The following is a 14,228-nucleotide window of genomic DNA, read 5'->3' on the forward strand; positions in this document are numbered from 1 at the left end:
GCAAAAATTAAGTTTATGCTTTTAAACTACTGGATCAACAGGTGATATTATTAGCGCTGCCCGTTGCTTCAACGTCGCTTCCGCGTCCGGTGTGAACAGCCAAGCGCTGGCGCGCTAGGGATTAGCACTTACGCCACACTTTGGCGTCGTTTCTGCTCCGGTATGAACCCGGCGTGAGGGTCTAACTTCTGAATGTTTTACAATTTTCAGTCCGCTGTTCGTGGTGGAAGACTCCTAGAAAGTCCTTCCCATACCTCATAAAACTCAGTTAAGGTGAACACCTACCCGTTAGGGCTGTGCTAAAAAAATTTATATGGAGATATATCGTGACGTCGTCATGCCGATGCACGCATCGATGCAGATGCTTAGTTATTACACGTGAAATGCTTTGCTCGCAGTCTGAATTTGGCTGCTCAACGTGCACTCGAGACGCCCACTGTTTCTCCTCTGCCAAGGAGTTATGGACCTTAAATGAAGCGGACCTCGCCTATGCTGAAGATGAGGCTAAAGCCCTGAAGCCGCTAAAAGGTGCAACACTGGTAATGTCCGAAGAACATTATAGCACCGCTGAATGCCCAGATGGGCAACTGCGCTCATGTTCAAGCAACAGACTTGGCACTTACGAGGGAAAATAAAAACACTGTATCTGGGGATCTTGGGAAGAGATGCATGAGCGACAGATCCTTTCTGTGCTTTGCCTTTTTTTTTATTGGGATTAGAATGATAATTATTTTAATTTACTTTTAAGATCTTTAATGGCCAGAATTTTAAGTATTTTGAGTGGTGCAATCCCTAAGACTTCACCTTTGCTGTTATATGGAATAATAAATAACAACTGTTGTAGTAAATTCTGTGCAGGACATGGTCATTATTCAAAAGCAACGTGTATCGGGATGCGTATCGTGGCCTCTGTATCGTGATACGTATCGTATCGTGAGGTTTAGGCAATACCCAGCCCTTCTACCCGTGGATACTCACCCTTCAGACAGACGTCTCTGCCGTTGACAAGCGTAGGTCCCTAGGAGGCAACTGGCTTGAAAGTTTTGTGACTGTTACACAAATTTATTTAGAAAAGCAAAAGATACAGATTTTCCTGTGCTAACAAACTCTGAGCAGAGCTTTCAGTTGAGCAACTTCATTGTGCAGTTCCCTTATGAGTGGGACAATGGAGGCCTCGTTGATGGTCGTCCTGTTGATGAGGTGCTGAGGGTTTCCTGGTAGTTCACGTCTGCCAAGGAAAAGGCTGTGACAGGAAACAGTTTTCACAGAGTTCAATCAAACACTTTAAAAAACTCATAATGATAAATTGAAAATGGTTTCTCACTTGCGATAATGAACGTCTTGGAGTTGCTGCCGGAGCTATTTTTGAGCAAGATACCAGCAGTAATGGCGATTCAAACAGGACAGTATGGGTGTTATTACCGACACACACCGACATGAACCTGTCCGCCCAGCAGAGGGAAGCGTTAGAGTTTATGAGGATGAATCTGAGACAGGACACTTTGTGTGTCCGGAGAATAAGCTCCACCACGTAAGATATCAATCAATCAATCATATTTCATTTGTATAGCCCATATTCACAAATCACAATTCTTCTCATTAAACAGGGTGTGACATCCTCTGTCCTTAACCCTCAGCAAGAGAAAGGAAAAACTACTCAAAACCTTTTACACGGTAAAAATATGTAGAAACCTCAGAGAGAGCCACATGTGAGGGATCCCTCTCCCAGGACGGACAGAAGTGCAATAGATGCCACGTGTAGGAAAACATCAATAAGATTAAAGTTTTTAGCAGCATTTGATGAGGGTAAACATCCCGAAGGACAACCCCAACATGACATGCCAAGCAGTCCCGCTGCAATCACAGTCCATGGTCAGCAACCAGCAAGACCACGATCCACCATCCAGACCAGACACCACTCCAGTCCACAGTCACTGTCCACCGCCGCCCGTACCCGATGCCAACGCGACACAGGATCCGCCATTACCACCCTGATCAGCCCACATGACACAAAATCCGCCACACTGGATCCACCACCGCGACCCCCGATGCGCGATCCACAAACCGCAATCCAAGGTGCGGCCACAGAGGCCCTGGATCTGCGGGTGATAGGGAAGGGGGATAGGTATGGAGAAGCTGGAAAGAGAAACTCTGTGTGTCATGTGTCATAAATTCCCTTTGCGTCTTAAGCCTGAAACATGCTTCTGCGTTTTCACTGGCCCGTAAGCGCAAGAGCCCTTCCGGGTCCCTTACGTGCTTATGTATCCCTCCTTACGTGCTGACGGGTGTCGACCCCCTTTTCTAAAATTTACGGCAAAGCTCCACAAGCTCACTCAGCCCGCAAGGCTGTGATTGGTCTGCTCTACATCCCTTCTGGAGCTGCATTTCCGGTTTCATGCCCCATAACACCGGCAGAAATCACGGAAGAGTTAGAAGAACGAATATGGACCAAAAAGAAGAGCACTTGGCAGAAGAGATCCGATAGTATGATCACTTGTATAACCTGTCACTGACTGGTGGATTTTGCCGCCAGAAAAAGGCTACGAGGAGCCGCAGTGGCTATGTAAATAAACAATCGACGAAGAAGAAAGAAGGCGTCTCTAAGGTCGTCTTCGACAAAAAGCATTACTCCGCCTAGTGTTCTGGCGCGGAATTGCTTTGCTAGACGCGCAACGGTTGGGGAAGCATGAATGAAAACGAGTCCTGCGCCACAGCGGCGTGAAAAGACGCAGACGCAGTCGCAGAAGCATGTTTCAGGCTTTAGTGTCGTCAGGGGTTTTTGCCTTGTAATCAATGATACAATGATACAGGCTGAACTTGGGGCTACACTGAGGCTCAAGGTAAATCTGACTACTGGTTTGTATAGTAGTACGATGAAAACCATGTGGCCCACTCAATACCATCTAGTCTAAAAAGGCCATCAATACCTCTATGCCTTTTTAGACTAAATGCTTCCTATTTTAGAAAAAGAACAAGTTACGTTCTGCCAAACTTATTAGCTCTAACTATAAGCTTTATCAAAAAGGAAGGTTTTGAGCCTACTCTTAAATGAACAGATGGTGTCTGGTTCCCGAACTGAAAGTGGTAGATTATAGACAGAATAGACAATCCCCCACCTTTTCCTAAGCTGAAATGATTATGATCTAATGAACTTTGAAGTAATACACTTTTATTTTTACCATGTAAAAGTCTGTTAAGGAGTTAACCTGGCACATGTATGACTTTACTCATCTGTGTATTTGTGTTGAATGTTCCTCTAGGATGTCAAACATGAGACACAACTGGAATCCAGACTGAACACTGAGTCATCACTTCAACACTGACTCCAGGTAAAGACCTGTTTTCATTACTTACAAACAATCAAAGCAAAGTATTGCACATAATACATAATGAATTAAATAATGCATGCAATACTTTTAATGTGGAAGAACTCCATACTGTACATTTATTGTCTTGGTAGTGCACAGTTTAATCCAAAAGCATATTCAAATACATAGTTGAATATCCACAGAAAATAAGGATACAAACTTTGTTCATGAGTAATGCTTCCTCTACAATAATGCCATACTTTAATGTTTCCTATCATTTTATTAGGGACGGACGAGCCTGAAGGACAAAGCTGAGCTGACCGTGTTCTGTCTCTTATGGCAAAGAAGAAAAATAAAACATTGGGTTCTTATCTAAAGTGTATCAAATCAGAAAGCAAAAAAATGTATGACACATATAGTTACTATTACATGCAAATTACACATGTAGCGTATGATATTAACTTATTAAATGAAGGCCTAATATAAGAAATAATTGGTCATGGTAGAATGTAAGTGAGTTAAGTTACTCAGGAACTATACAATTTGAAATTGGTGCAATGTTGAGGTTTTTATACTTCCAGTGATGTTATTCTACTTCATAATTCTACAACATTTCAAATGGAAATATTTGGCGTTTTTACAGTATTAATGTGATAGTATCTAATCAGCATTCTGAAGTGTGTTTGGACAAGAAACTGAATCCTAAATTGCCCATGACAGCCTTGTGGAAGGTGGTTGATAGATACAAATCCAAATATTTCCATGACTTGTACAGTAAGGCGTTTTTTGAGTGGCTGATAAGACTGAAAGAATGTAATCATACACTCTATGTACTGAATGCAGGACCTGTGGCAAACTGGGGATTGTTACACTTTGGTGTTGTTCATTTTCTTTCTCCATCACTGCAATTAAAACACCTTAAAATAACTGCTTTGGGATCTGGATGTTAAACGTCACTTTGGAGAGACCTGCAGCAAAACTTGCATGGGGGGAGTCGTTTTATTTTGGAAGATTTTGCAGGAAGTGTGATATTTGACTGTGGGTACGTTGACGTTACGCGCACGTCAATGCCAACTTTCTGTGAGTGCACAGGCGCACTGCTCGGCTGAGCTGGAGTGAGGAGACTTGACGCTGCAACCACCGCAGAACCAACACATCCAGTATCGTTCAATTTAAACACAGAGGTTGGGGGATTTTGCAGCTTTTACGCACAGCGCCGGAGCGTCTGGCGACTTGTTTTTCTACTTTGCCAGCAGCAGGCTGTGTTGAAGATCTCGGTTCATTTGAGCAGTTTGGGGTCGGACCTGTTGTCTACACAATGTGGGGGGTCCAGCGGACGCGGTACGCAGACTGCAACGGCTCCGAAGCAAGCGAGGAGACGGAGGTGATTGTGAATATCGGCGGAGTGAAGCAGGTGCTGTACGGGGACGTGTTGAACCGCTACCCGGACACCCGGCTGGCTGAGCTGGTGGATTGTTCCCTCAAGTCTCCGGAGGAAATATCTTCACTGTGCGACGACTACGACCCGGACACCGGAGAGTTTTATTTCGACAGGGACCCCGAGGCGTTCAAGTGCGTAATTGAGTTGTATTATTATGGAGAGATCCACATGAAAAGAGGAATCTGCCCCATTTGCTTTATGAAGGAGATGGAGTTCTGGAAGATCGACTCGGATTTCCTGGACGAGTGCTGCACCTGGCACTTGCATGAGGTGGAGGATGAACTTGCAGAGATCGCGGAGAAAGTGAAAACTATCCTGGTGGACAGGGAGGGAGACCCGTCTGCTGCTGGCTGGCAGCGCTTCGAGATGTTCCTCTGGAAGCTGATGGAGAAGCCGGAGTCCTCGATGCCCGCGCGCATCATCGCGATCATCTCCTTCATCTTCATCCTCGTCTCCTCCGTGGTCATGTGCGTCGGGACCATCCCCGACCTGCAGGTGGAGGACGCAGAGGGAAACCTCACGGAGCACCCGACTCTGGAGGTCATCGAGACGCTGTGCATCTGCTGGTTCACTGTTGAATACTTCCTGCGTCTCATCTCCGCCCCCAACAAAATCAAATTCGTGCTGGCTTTCATGAACATCGTCGACTTCATGGCGATAATGCCCTTCTTCGTGGTTCTCATCCTCACCTCCTTCGGCGCCGGGATGATGGAGCTGGCTAACGTGCAGCAGGCGGTGCAGGCTTTACGCATAATGCGCATAGCGCGCATTTTCAAGCTGGCACGTCATTCCTCCGGACTCCAGACACTCACATCTGCTCTGAAGAGCAGCTTCAAAGAGCTCGGGCTGCTCCTCATGTACATGGGCGTGGGGGTCTTCCTTTTCTCCGCACTGGGCTACACCATGGAGCAGAGCCACCCGGACACCCTGTTCACCAGCATCCCACAGTCCTTCTGGTGGGCTGTGATCACCATGACCACAGTGGGCTATGGAGACGTCTACCCCAAGACCACTTTGGGTCGGTGCAACGCGGCCATCAGCTTCCTCTGCGGGGTGATCGCCATCGCGCTGCCCATCCACCCCATCATCAACAATTTCGTGCTGTTCTACAACAAGCAACAGGTGCTGGAGACTGCGGCCAAGCACGAGATCGAGCTGATGGCGCTGCGCTCCGGCACCGGGGAGCTGGCGGCTGCACCCAATGCGCACCAACACGTTTGCGGTGCGGGGGTGTGGGATGGCACCATGCGCTCCTGCCACAGTGAGACATACATCCCTTTACTGAAGGATCCCAGGGGAGGGGCCGGCCTGTCGACCCCTAGCAAGGACACGAGCTTCGGAAGCACGGCCGAGACTACCGAGTATTTTGTCTCGTGAACAAACAAACACACACTTGCAGAACAGAAGAACCACACATCAGAAATAATTTTACACTGTTGATTTTTGATTGATTCAAACTTAACCTCTGGGTTAATGATAGAAGGACGACTTGAGATTGTAAATAGCCTCAATAGAAACTGCAGCCATGGCCTCTGAGGACCTTCATATTTTGAAGAATTGCACCTATTAAAGGGACATATATTGACTTGATGAGCTTTGCCTTTGCGCAGTGACTCCCTGTGGGCTGGGGGGAACTGTTTGAACGTGCATTCCCCTTTTGTAGACTCCTTATATAACTCCCCCATCCCCAATCCTCACACTCAGATTGTAGAAGGCACAGTAGCTTATTTCCCTGTACAGAAATATATATATATAAATATCACCATGAATGTTTGTTTTTTGAAGTAATAAATTTAGACAGCTCCTGTGAGAGAAAAGACAAATGTAGTGAGTCCTTGGGAGGTTCATGAGGCATCAGGTGTTTGAAAATGAGACTTACAGTGCCATTAGGGAATATATGTAGGCAACGTATCATGTCTATCTTTGCCTGCAATCTACCTGGGATCAGTGATATATGTTGCGACTCAGAGTGAGGCAGTGTTTCAGATGTAGAACTCAGTCTGTGCAGGAGCATGTTAGAAGCAGTGGATGTGTCAGTCGGGCTGCGATTCTGCGAAGGATCAGGTTGTAAACACTGGGACCTGAGCAGCTGCAGGACATGTTCTTTTAATGGGTTTACATTTTAGCAGCAGTCGTCACCACTCTGCTCCGAATACACAAATATACCGAGGTGACGCAGCAACAGGCTGGATGTTAAACAAAGAATAATCCAAATAAGTGATAATAATAACTTTATCTGTGGAGCACCATCATAAACAAAGTGCATCACAAGATCAAGGCCTGAAAATTCTGAAAAGGGGCAAAGAAGGAGCTCAGATAGACGAAAAAGATGAAGAAGAATATGAATAATCAACCTCTTTTTCAATAATTCATGAAAAACGATATTTAAGAGTATGAATATGTCTGTATCTGCCTCAAGCATGGGTCTTAATTCAATTTTGAAACTTACAGAGATGATGTTTCTCACACTGCGTCCCACACTTTAAAAAATTAACAAAAAATTGCCCTTTAATAGCTGCTATATTTAAAGGTTAAAATTCCACAATTTGAAAGGTCACTCCTACACCATTAGTCTGAGTGACACCAAACGTTTCGCACAAATTCAACATTCCTCAGAAACCTCCTCGCCCGGCACATCGGGGGAGCTGTAATTAAAACGGGAAATTTAATTCACGTCCCAGTTGGCGAGGGTTTGATTTTTTTATTGCAGCCAGGAGGGACAAGCCGTGTCAAGACGTATGTGCCCAAGTGTTATTTTATTAAATACTAACAATAGCTCAGATGTAAATGCATGATTTGTGCTCAAAAGGTGAAACATCTAAATAGTTTAACTGAGGAGAACACAGAGGGCGTCAATAAGAGGTGGAATCAAAGTGACCTTGTGCAGGCGAGGAGGGTTTGAGTGTTCACACTCACCTCTGGGTTACATTTTTACTTTGAGACAAAATCCTCCATAAGACTGAATCATTTCACGCAAGTAATGATGGATAAATGGCCCAAATCTTTAAAGCTCCCGTTTAAGTTGTGCTTCCTGAGAGAGAGAGAGAGATCACGGAGGAGGTCGGGCTAGGACTCTGCAGGTCGTCCACTAACACGTGTCAAACACAGGGTTCTGCTATCTCCACCGACCAGCTGCCGATTCACACATATCAGAGCGGGAGAAAGGCCTTTGTGCACGCTGACAGGTGGAGCTGGAATGTCAAAGGCATGCATTGTGCAATGGTACAATGGCCCCCACCCCCCTGTGTGTATTTGCAGATGTACATGCAAATATACATGTTCAAATTTAGATTCATACGCATGCACACACACAAACATCCTCCCTTTCTCCCCCACAAGTGCATACAAATAATTACAAGCACACAAACACACAACCATCTGGTGTACTCCACAGCGACCTGCTGTGATCTGACGGCTAATCACCAGTTTTTACTCCCACATGTTGGTCATCTGCGGCGCTCAGTGGGCGTTTTAAGATTAGATCGGCTCCTGAGTTACATGGAAATTTGTGCTCATCATTATGTTTCCTTTAAAAAGCCACAAAGAGAATTCTTACAGCTCGTTAAAGGACATTGCCACTGATTCAGTGTATTTTTCTGGACGGTCAGAGCTGTTATATCCTCAGAGATTATTTTTTGAGTAAAGACGAGTTGTCTGACAAGGTCCTGGGTAAAGAGATATTTATTTTAGCCACATTATTAAACATTATTTATTATTATTAAAGGTTGTCTGATGCATCTACAGAACTAAATCCTCTCAACACACTAGAATCATGACAAATGGTGGGTTTGTGCTTGTGGGGAGATTTTCAACTTGTTCTGATTATCAGTGAAGGACTTTTCTGTTTTACCATCTTCCATTGATTTGTTTGTTTGTTTGTTTATCTGGAGGATTACGCAAAAATCTACCAAACAGATTTCAACCAAACTTGCTGGAACAATGAGACGTAGGCCAAGTGAGAACCCATTGAATTTGGGGGACAAAACGGCATATCCAGGGTTTATTGTCTTTATATTATCACAGATTTAGTGCAACTAGATGGAATTTGAGACAACTATTTGGCCTTAGCGGAGGTATGCATTCCACTGAAAGCCATTCTAATGTTTATACGATCTTGTTGACATGTCTTTCCACTGTTCACATGCAGCAAGGGTAGAGAAGAGCAATATCTGGCGTGCCATGTTGGTTTCATCATCATAGTGTTAAACCATGGATCATGCTTGAAGATGCTGTAAATAAACACAGCTTGACATTCAGCCTGAACCCGGTGATGCTTCCATCTGCAGCTGCTACATTCAGTTACCTGGTAACTTCAGTGGAGAGAAACTTAGAGAGATCAGTGTCGTCTGGGTGAGCTTCAGAGGATCAAAGCAATTCCTGAATCCTTGTGTATCCCGTCCGGCTGACTGCCAGCTGTGGGATGGTTTCCTGGTGACGAACCGTCACAGTAGTATTAGGTTACACCGAACCATTTGAGGACAGCACGGACACACAGGGACTCTCCCCCACTCCGTCGACCTGTAGGACAGCTCTCTTATCTAAAAATAGGTGAATCCCTGACGGTATCCTGGAAGCACGTACAGTATAGCACAGACAAAGAAAAGTTCAAACAATAGGTAATTATGTTGTACATGTACGTATGTTGTTTTCACCACAGTTACACATAAAGTGTTTGTGACAACTAGAAGGAATCTCAGAATAGCGCATGTCTCATCCATCCAACAAGTTTCATTTAAATCTGGTAGGTAGTTCTTGCGTAATCCTGTTCACAAATAAACGGACAGGGGTTAAAACATCACAATTGCTCCGACATGATGGGAACGCCACTCAGTATCAAACATCAGGATCTGAGTTGCAAATTGTAGCAAAGAAAAAGACGGCGAGAGAGAAAAGAAACACAACACGGGAGGCATTCAAAACAGCTCGTGGATAAATGTGGCTCTCCAGACGACACTAAAAGCCGATAATGTCCAGTCCCAAATGGAGCAAATGGGATATTTTAATGGATTCATATCCTGGAGAAAATGGCCAAACACATTCATTTGAATAAGAATGTGTAATGCCAGGGTTGAACAGCCCACCTCTCCGAGCACTAACTCCATTTGAGAGATATTTGACGCAGAGGGAAAAGGTTATCCACCTGATTTCACATTCAGAGGAAAAGGAAAAAGCATAATCGACGAGCATTTTTATTTTATTTTTTGTGCAAGATGATCTTTTTCAATAGGAATGTTTAAAACAGTGCGTGAGCGTATCCTGGAGCACTTTAATTCAAGCCGAGAGCTTTCATGACAATAATTACATATATTAAATTTGACCTTCTACAAAACAGTGGAATAGGATGAAGCACCAGACCCACTCAATGCATTTGCAAGACCTATTTTTCATATCTTCTTTTTTTCTCCCCCTCTCCCCTCATCACTTCTTTTTATTTTGCAGAATGTATCTGGTAAAATCATCACGTCTTTCCCTTGTGGCTTTTCTATAACAATGTGGATCAGGGAATAGCGAGTGAGAATTTATAGAAGCGGCAGAATGTAAATACACTTTAATTTCACAGAATCCAATAACTTGAGCACGGTCACCGCATTGTAGTGAATGCATTACTAAAAATGGCCCCACAGCTGACTTTGCCAGAGCCTTTCAAGATGTCAAGTTAGAGTGTCAAACAATAAAATCAACACAGGCGTGCTGCGGCAACATCAACCCAGACGGGTGGAGAGGAAGTGCAGCTTGTGCAAAGAGCTGAGTGAAGGTTTCTGTTTGAGGGAAGCTGCTGGATAGAAGCTGTGGAAGGCTGCACCTTCGGAGGCTACTTTTGCAGACTGTCACAGCGAGACACCACTATAGACGTCCCCGTTTTTTAATGCTCCTTCAAATGAGGCAGACGAATGCGTCCTTCTGTTTCAGAGAAGTAAAGGCTCCGGCTGGTGGATCCTTCCTGGACCAACATATCATAGGGTTCAGGATACAAACTGTTTTTCAAGGAGACAATTGTGCCGGCAAGCGACAACATGTCCAGGTCTTGATGTCACGCTTAAACTCAATCCACAGCTAATGATTAAAAAGAAAACCAAGGGAGAGTAGAACTTTCTCCTCATGACAAACTTCAGCTCTTCTTGACCAGAGCTTCTTAATTCAGTTCGGTCTTGCAGCCCCTGAATTGAGACACAGCCTCAGTTGTGGCTGCACTGACACTGAGGTGTGGGCTGAACTCAGTATTCACCATGAACCAGGTCTACGTGTCTTGGTTGATCGCTTCAGTAGTTTATTACCTTTTATCTTTTGTCTTAATGAAAATACAGATTTATGCTCAGCAACTCCTGAGAGGGAAATTAAACCGTGGTGGATGATGTCAAACTACGGCCTCAGTGGACGTAATAAACGTGAAGCTGTTGAAACCCTGTACGTGATGAGAAGACAGAGGAAAGTGTGCTTTCAGTCCTGCAGCCAGATCAGTGTCTTGAGATTTGACTTGAAGCTGGTGGTTCTGGTCAGTTTAATACTCAGCCTCAGTGAAAACATCTGCGTTGGCTCCTGCTCAAGTCGCTTTACGACGTTTCTACGCGACTCCGCCGGGTCGTCTGCTGCGCTGAGACCAAACCAGGTTCCTGCCATGTAGAGAGTAACATCAGATCTCATGCTGTAGAAAAATAACCTCTGATTAGAGTCATCTGTTAGAAATGTTAAACCAAGGGGAACAACAAATGTGTATTAACTTAAATTATTATAATCCATTATAATCTTGCATACTGTTTGGAGCATATGGAACAATATTTACACAAATGTGCATTTTATATTTTACAGTTGTAATTCAATGAAATCACTTTTTGAAATCTGCTTTAAACAGATATCTTCTCTGCTTCAATGTTGAAAGAATAGAGCTTCCAAGGGGGCGTGAATAATTGAATGGGCACTGAAGACTTGGACTTTATGTAGGAATTTTGTGGCCTCATCAATCTGAAATCCCAGAGAACAGCTGAGCAGCATCTGATGACCACTGTATGAGACCCCCTAAATATAGCTCTTACATTTTATGAATAGGAAGAGCTTAAAATTTAAATTCAGCAGTCGGAGATTGTAATTAATACCATAGAGACCTGAGAGTTTTTATTCTTTCCCTTTAACTCTGAGCAAAATTCCATTGGGACTGAATGTGAAATTCAAAAAGTCTAAGAACCAACTGACACCGTTCAGTCACCGGCAGGAGTGTGTGAATTCTGCAACCATGAATATGTAAATTTAAAGTTTGAATCCCAGTGAAGCTGTTTTATTCATGTTTGTACCCATTAATGTCTTGAATAATGTTTCTTTGAATTGTCATTTAGTGTATCGAGGCTCTGTTTTTTTCTGTCACTGCTTAACTCTGTTGTGCTGATGGCTTTGATCAGGCCACGGGTTTCTACTGCTCACATTCTCCAGAGGAACTTGAAAGCGTTGCATATTGACAGCTTTAAACGACTTGTTCAAAGCCACAGCTTGTTAAAGGAGCCTCGGATTATTTAAAAAAAACAATTCTCGGGTTTTCCAGCAAATTAATTTAATTTGAAGGTTGCAAACAGCCACGCTCTTAGGAACTGCTCTCCTGTGGACCTCAGCCTATTGTATAAAAAATTTCTCCTTCTAGTGACGCTGTGTCACTTCCGGTAAAAAACTGTGTGGACATGTTAGGTTCGGGGGTGAAGTTTTTGTTTGGATTACCTAAATGATTAATTTCTGGTATGTGGACTCAGCTGTAGACATTTCTGACTAATGCATGTATTAAACAGTTTGTATTTTACGGGGTAGGCATGATGGTACCTGCTTGGTTCTGTGCCTTCCTGTGTGGAGTTTGCATATTCTCCTCGCGTCTGTGTGGGTTTTCTCCAGGTATCTGCCTCCCACTACAATCCAAACACATGCCGATTGGGATAAGCAGTATAAATAATGGATGGATAGAGTCTGAAACACATCACCAAGCCTGTCAATAAAGGGTCAATACATGCCATATAGCTCATGACAATTGCTTTTTCTTGGCTGCTTCATTCCAGTCAGACACAGTTGTCTCGACCCCTCTACACTATTACCAGTGACATAGGACCTAACTCGGTGGCCTTGGCCTTGTTCCTAGATGCCGTGAACACATTTTAATGGCTGCAGGCATGTCTGCGTGGCCCAGCACCCCAAAGAGAGGGGAAAGGTCTGTTATAGGCCCTACGTAAAGCCCCTCCACACATTGTGATGCATATGAGCCCGGTCTGAAGGGATATCGTGGAGCCGACATTAAAAATGTCTGGCAGAGGACGTGAGTAGTCACCGGGGAGATTTAGACATCAAACTGTGATGAAACAGTCCTTGTCTTTTGTGCTCGGAGGTAATTAAACTCCCTTGGCCCCATTTGTCCCCTGCGTGGGTCACTGTGAGCGAACACAGACAGATGGTGGTGTGCTGATCAATCTGCTCTCCCTAGAAAGAGGAATTACAGAGGGAGACGAGAAAGGAACAGCGGGGACGGGAGTATTTACGAGAGAGATCAGCGTCAGATCACAGCAGCAGGGATCGAACGCCGTGCATTGCCGCAGTGGAACATTTACATATCGGTATGGCGCCTGGATGTTGACAGTCAGAGGGGAATGGCAGGAGGTGGGGGCGGAGCGGTGATCTGACAGGAACGTTTTTAAGACGTGGTAGATCAGAGCTGCTGTGTTTCCTGAGGGTGGACTAATGAACCACAGGTGTGGATCCTGTTTATCTTTATTTTAAATAATGAACAGTGGTGTAAACTAATGCATATGATTGTGTGTTAGGGTGGCTTACAGGGGACAACAAGGAGATTGGTGGTCAGCTATACGAGTTCTATTCACATCCATTCATTGTGTCGGTGACAAATACTTCCAACCTGGACAAAGAAATCCAAAAATATCCATCGGTTACATCACCGGAACATCACCGAAAGAGAAAGTGTATTTTGGGTGAAACTTTATATTCATCTGTTGTCCTTGCTGGTACTTTCCTTCGTTGTTTTTATCAATAGTTTCATCTGTTGCGTCTGTATCTGGCTGAGAAAAGCCCCGAACATCCATCAACCCTGCTGCTTTGTGTCCTCTCTAATTCGCCCATTACTTAGTTGTTGTCATCTTGATATTTGTTTCATTTTTCATTCTTTTGGACCGAAGAAGTCTTTTCATTTCCAATTGAACCTTCACCATTATTTCTTCTGTGCACACAGGTTTCGATGGATAAATAGCTGTTACATTTCTGTGAGCGTTGTCCCTGTGGTTACAGTCGTCTTTGTATATATAAACAGCCTTCATCGAAACCTTTATACCCATCAATAGAGCAACCTGGAAGAGCCCCTTAATAGCCCATTTCCCAGAAGAGCACGAAGGGCCATTTACAACAACCAGTCATACAGAATGGGAAAGAGCTCCAGCCCTCTTTCCCAATAATGAGATAATGGTTTAAGGCAACAGCATATTCCTTTTACCCGTGTTTGCGTT

At 44.2% G+C, this 14,228-nt stretch overlaps 1 protein-coding gene and 1 long non-coding RNA gene across 2 annotated transcripts; both read left to right on the forward strand.

Moving 5' to 3' along the window:
• Positions 1-448: 448 nt before the first annotated feature.
• Positions 449-4,235, forward strand: LOC133973674 (uncharacterized). Its single transcript, XR_009924592.1, has 3 exons — positions 449-528; positions 3,261-3,329; positions 3,595-4,235. It is a non-coding gene; the product is annotated as an uncharacterized LOC133973674 (long non-coding RNA).
• A 159-nt stretch (positions 4,236-4,394) lies between these two features.
• On the forward strand, positions 4,395-12,740 carry LOC133973673 (potassium voltage-gated channel subfamily F member 1-like). Its single transcript, XM_062411683.1, has one exon. It carries the CDS (start codon positions 4,627-4,629, stop codon positions 6,124-6,126), a length of 1,500 nt encoding a protein of 499 aa, XP_062267667.1. The 5' UTR covers positions 4,395-4,626; the 3' UTR covers positions 6,127-12,740.
• The last annotated feature ends 1,488 nt before the right edge of the window (positions 12,741-14,228 follow it).

Source organism: Platichthys flesus, chromosome 18 (genome assembly GCF_949316205.1).
Source record: "Platichthys flesus chromosome 18, fPlaFle2.1, whole genome shotgun sequence".
In the NCBI taxonomy this organism is placed as follows: Eukaryota; Metazoa; Chordata; class Actinopteri; order Pleuronectiformes; family Pleuronectidae; genus Platichthys; species Platichthys flesus.

Coding starts and splice junctions, on each gene's coding strand:
- LOC133973673 (XM_062411683.1), top strand. CDS start 4,627: ATGTGGGGGGTCCAGCGGACGCGGTACGCAGACTGCAACGGCTCCGAA.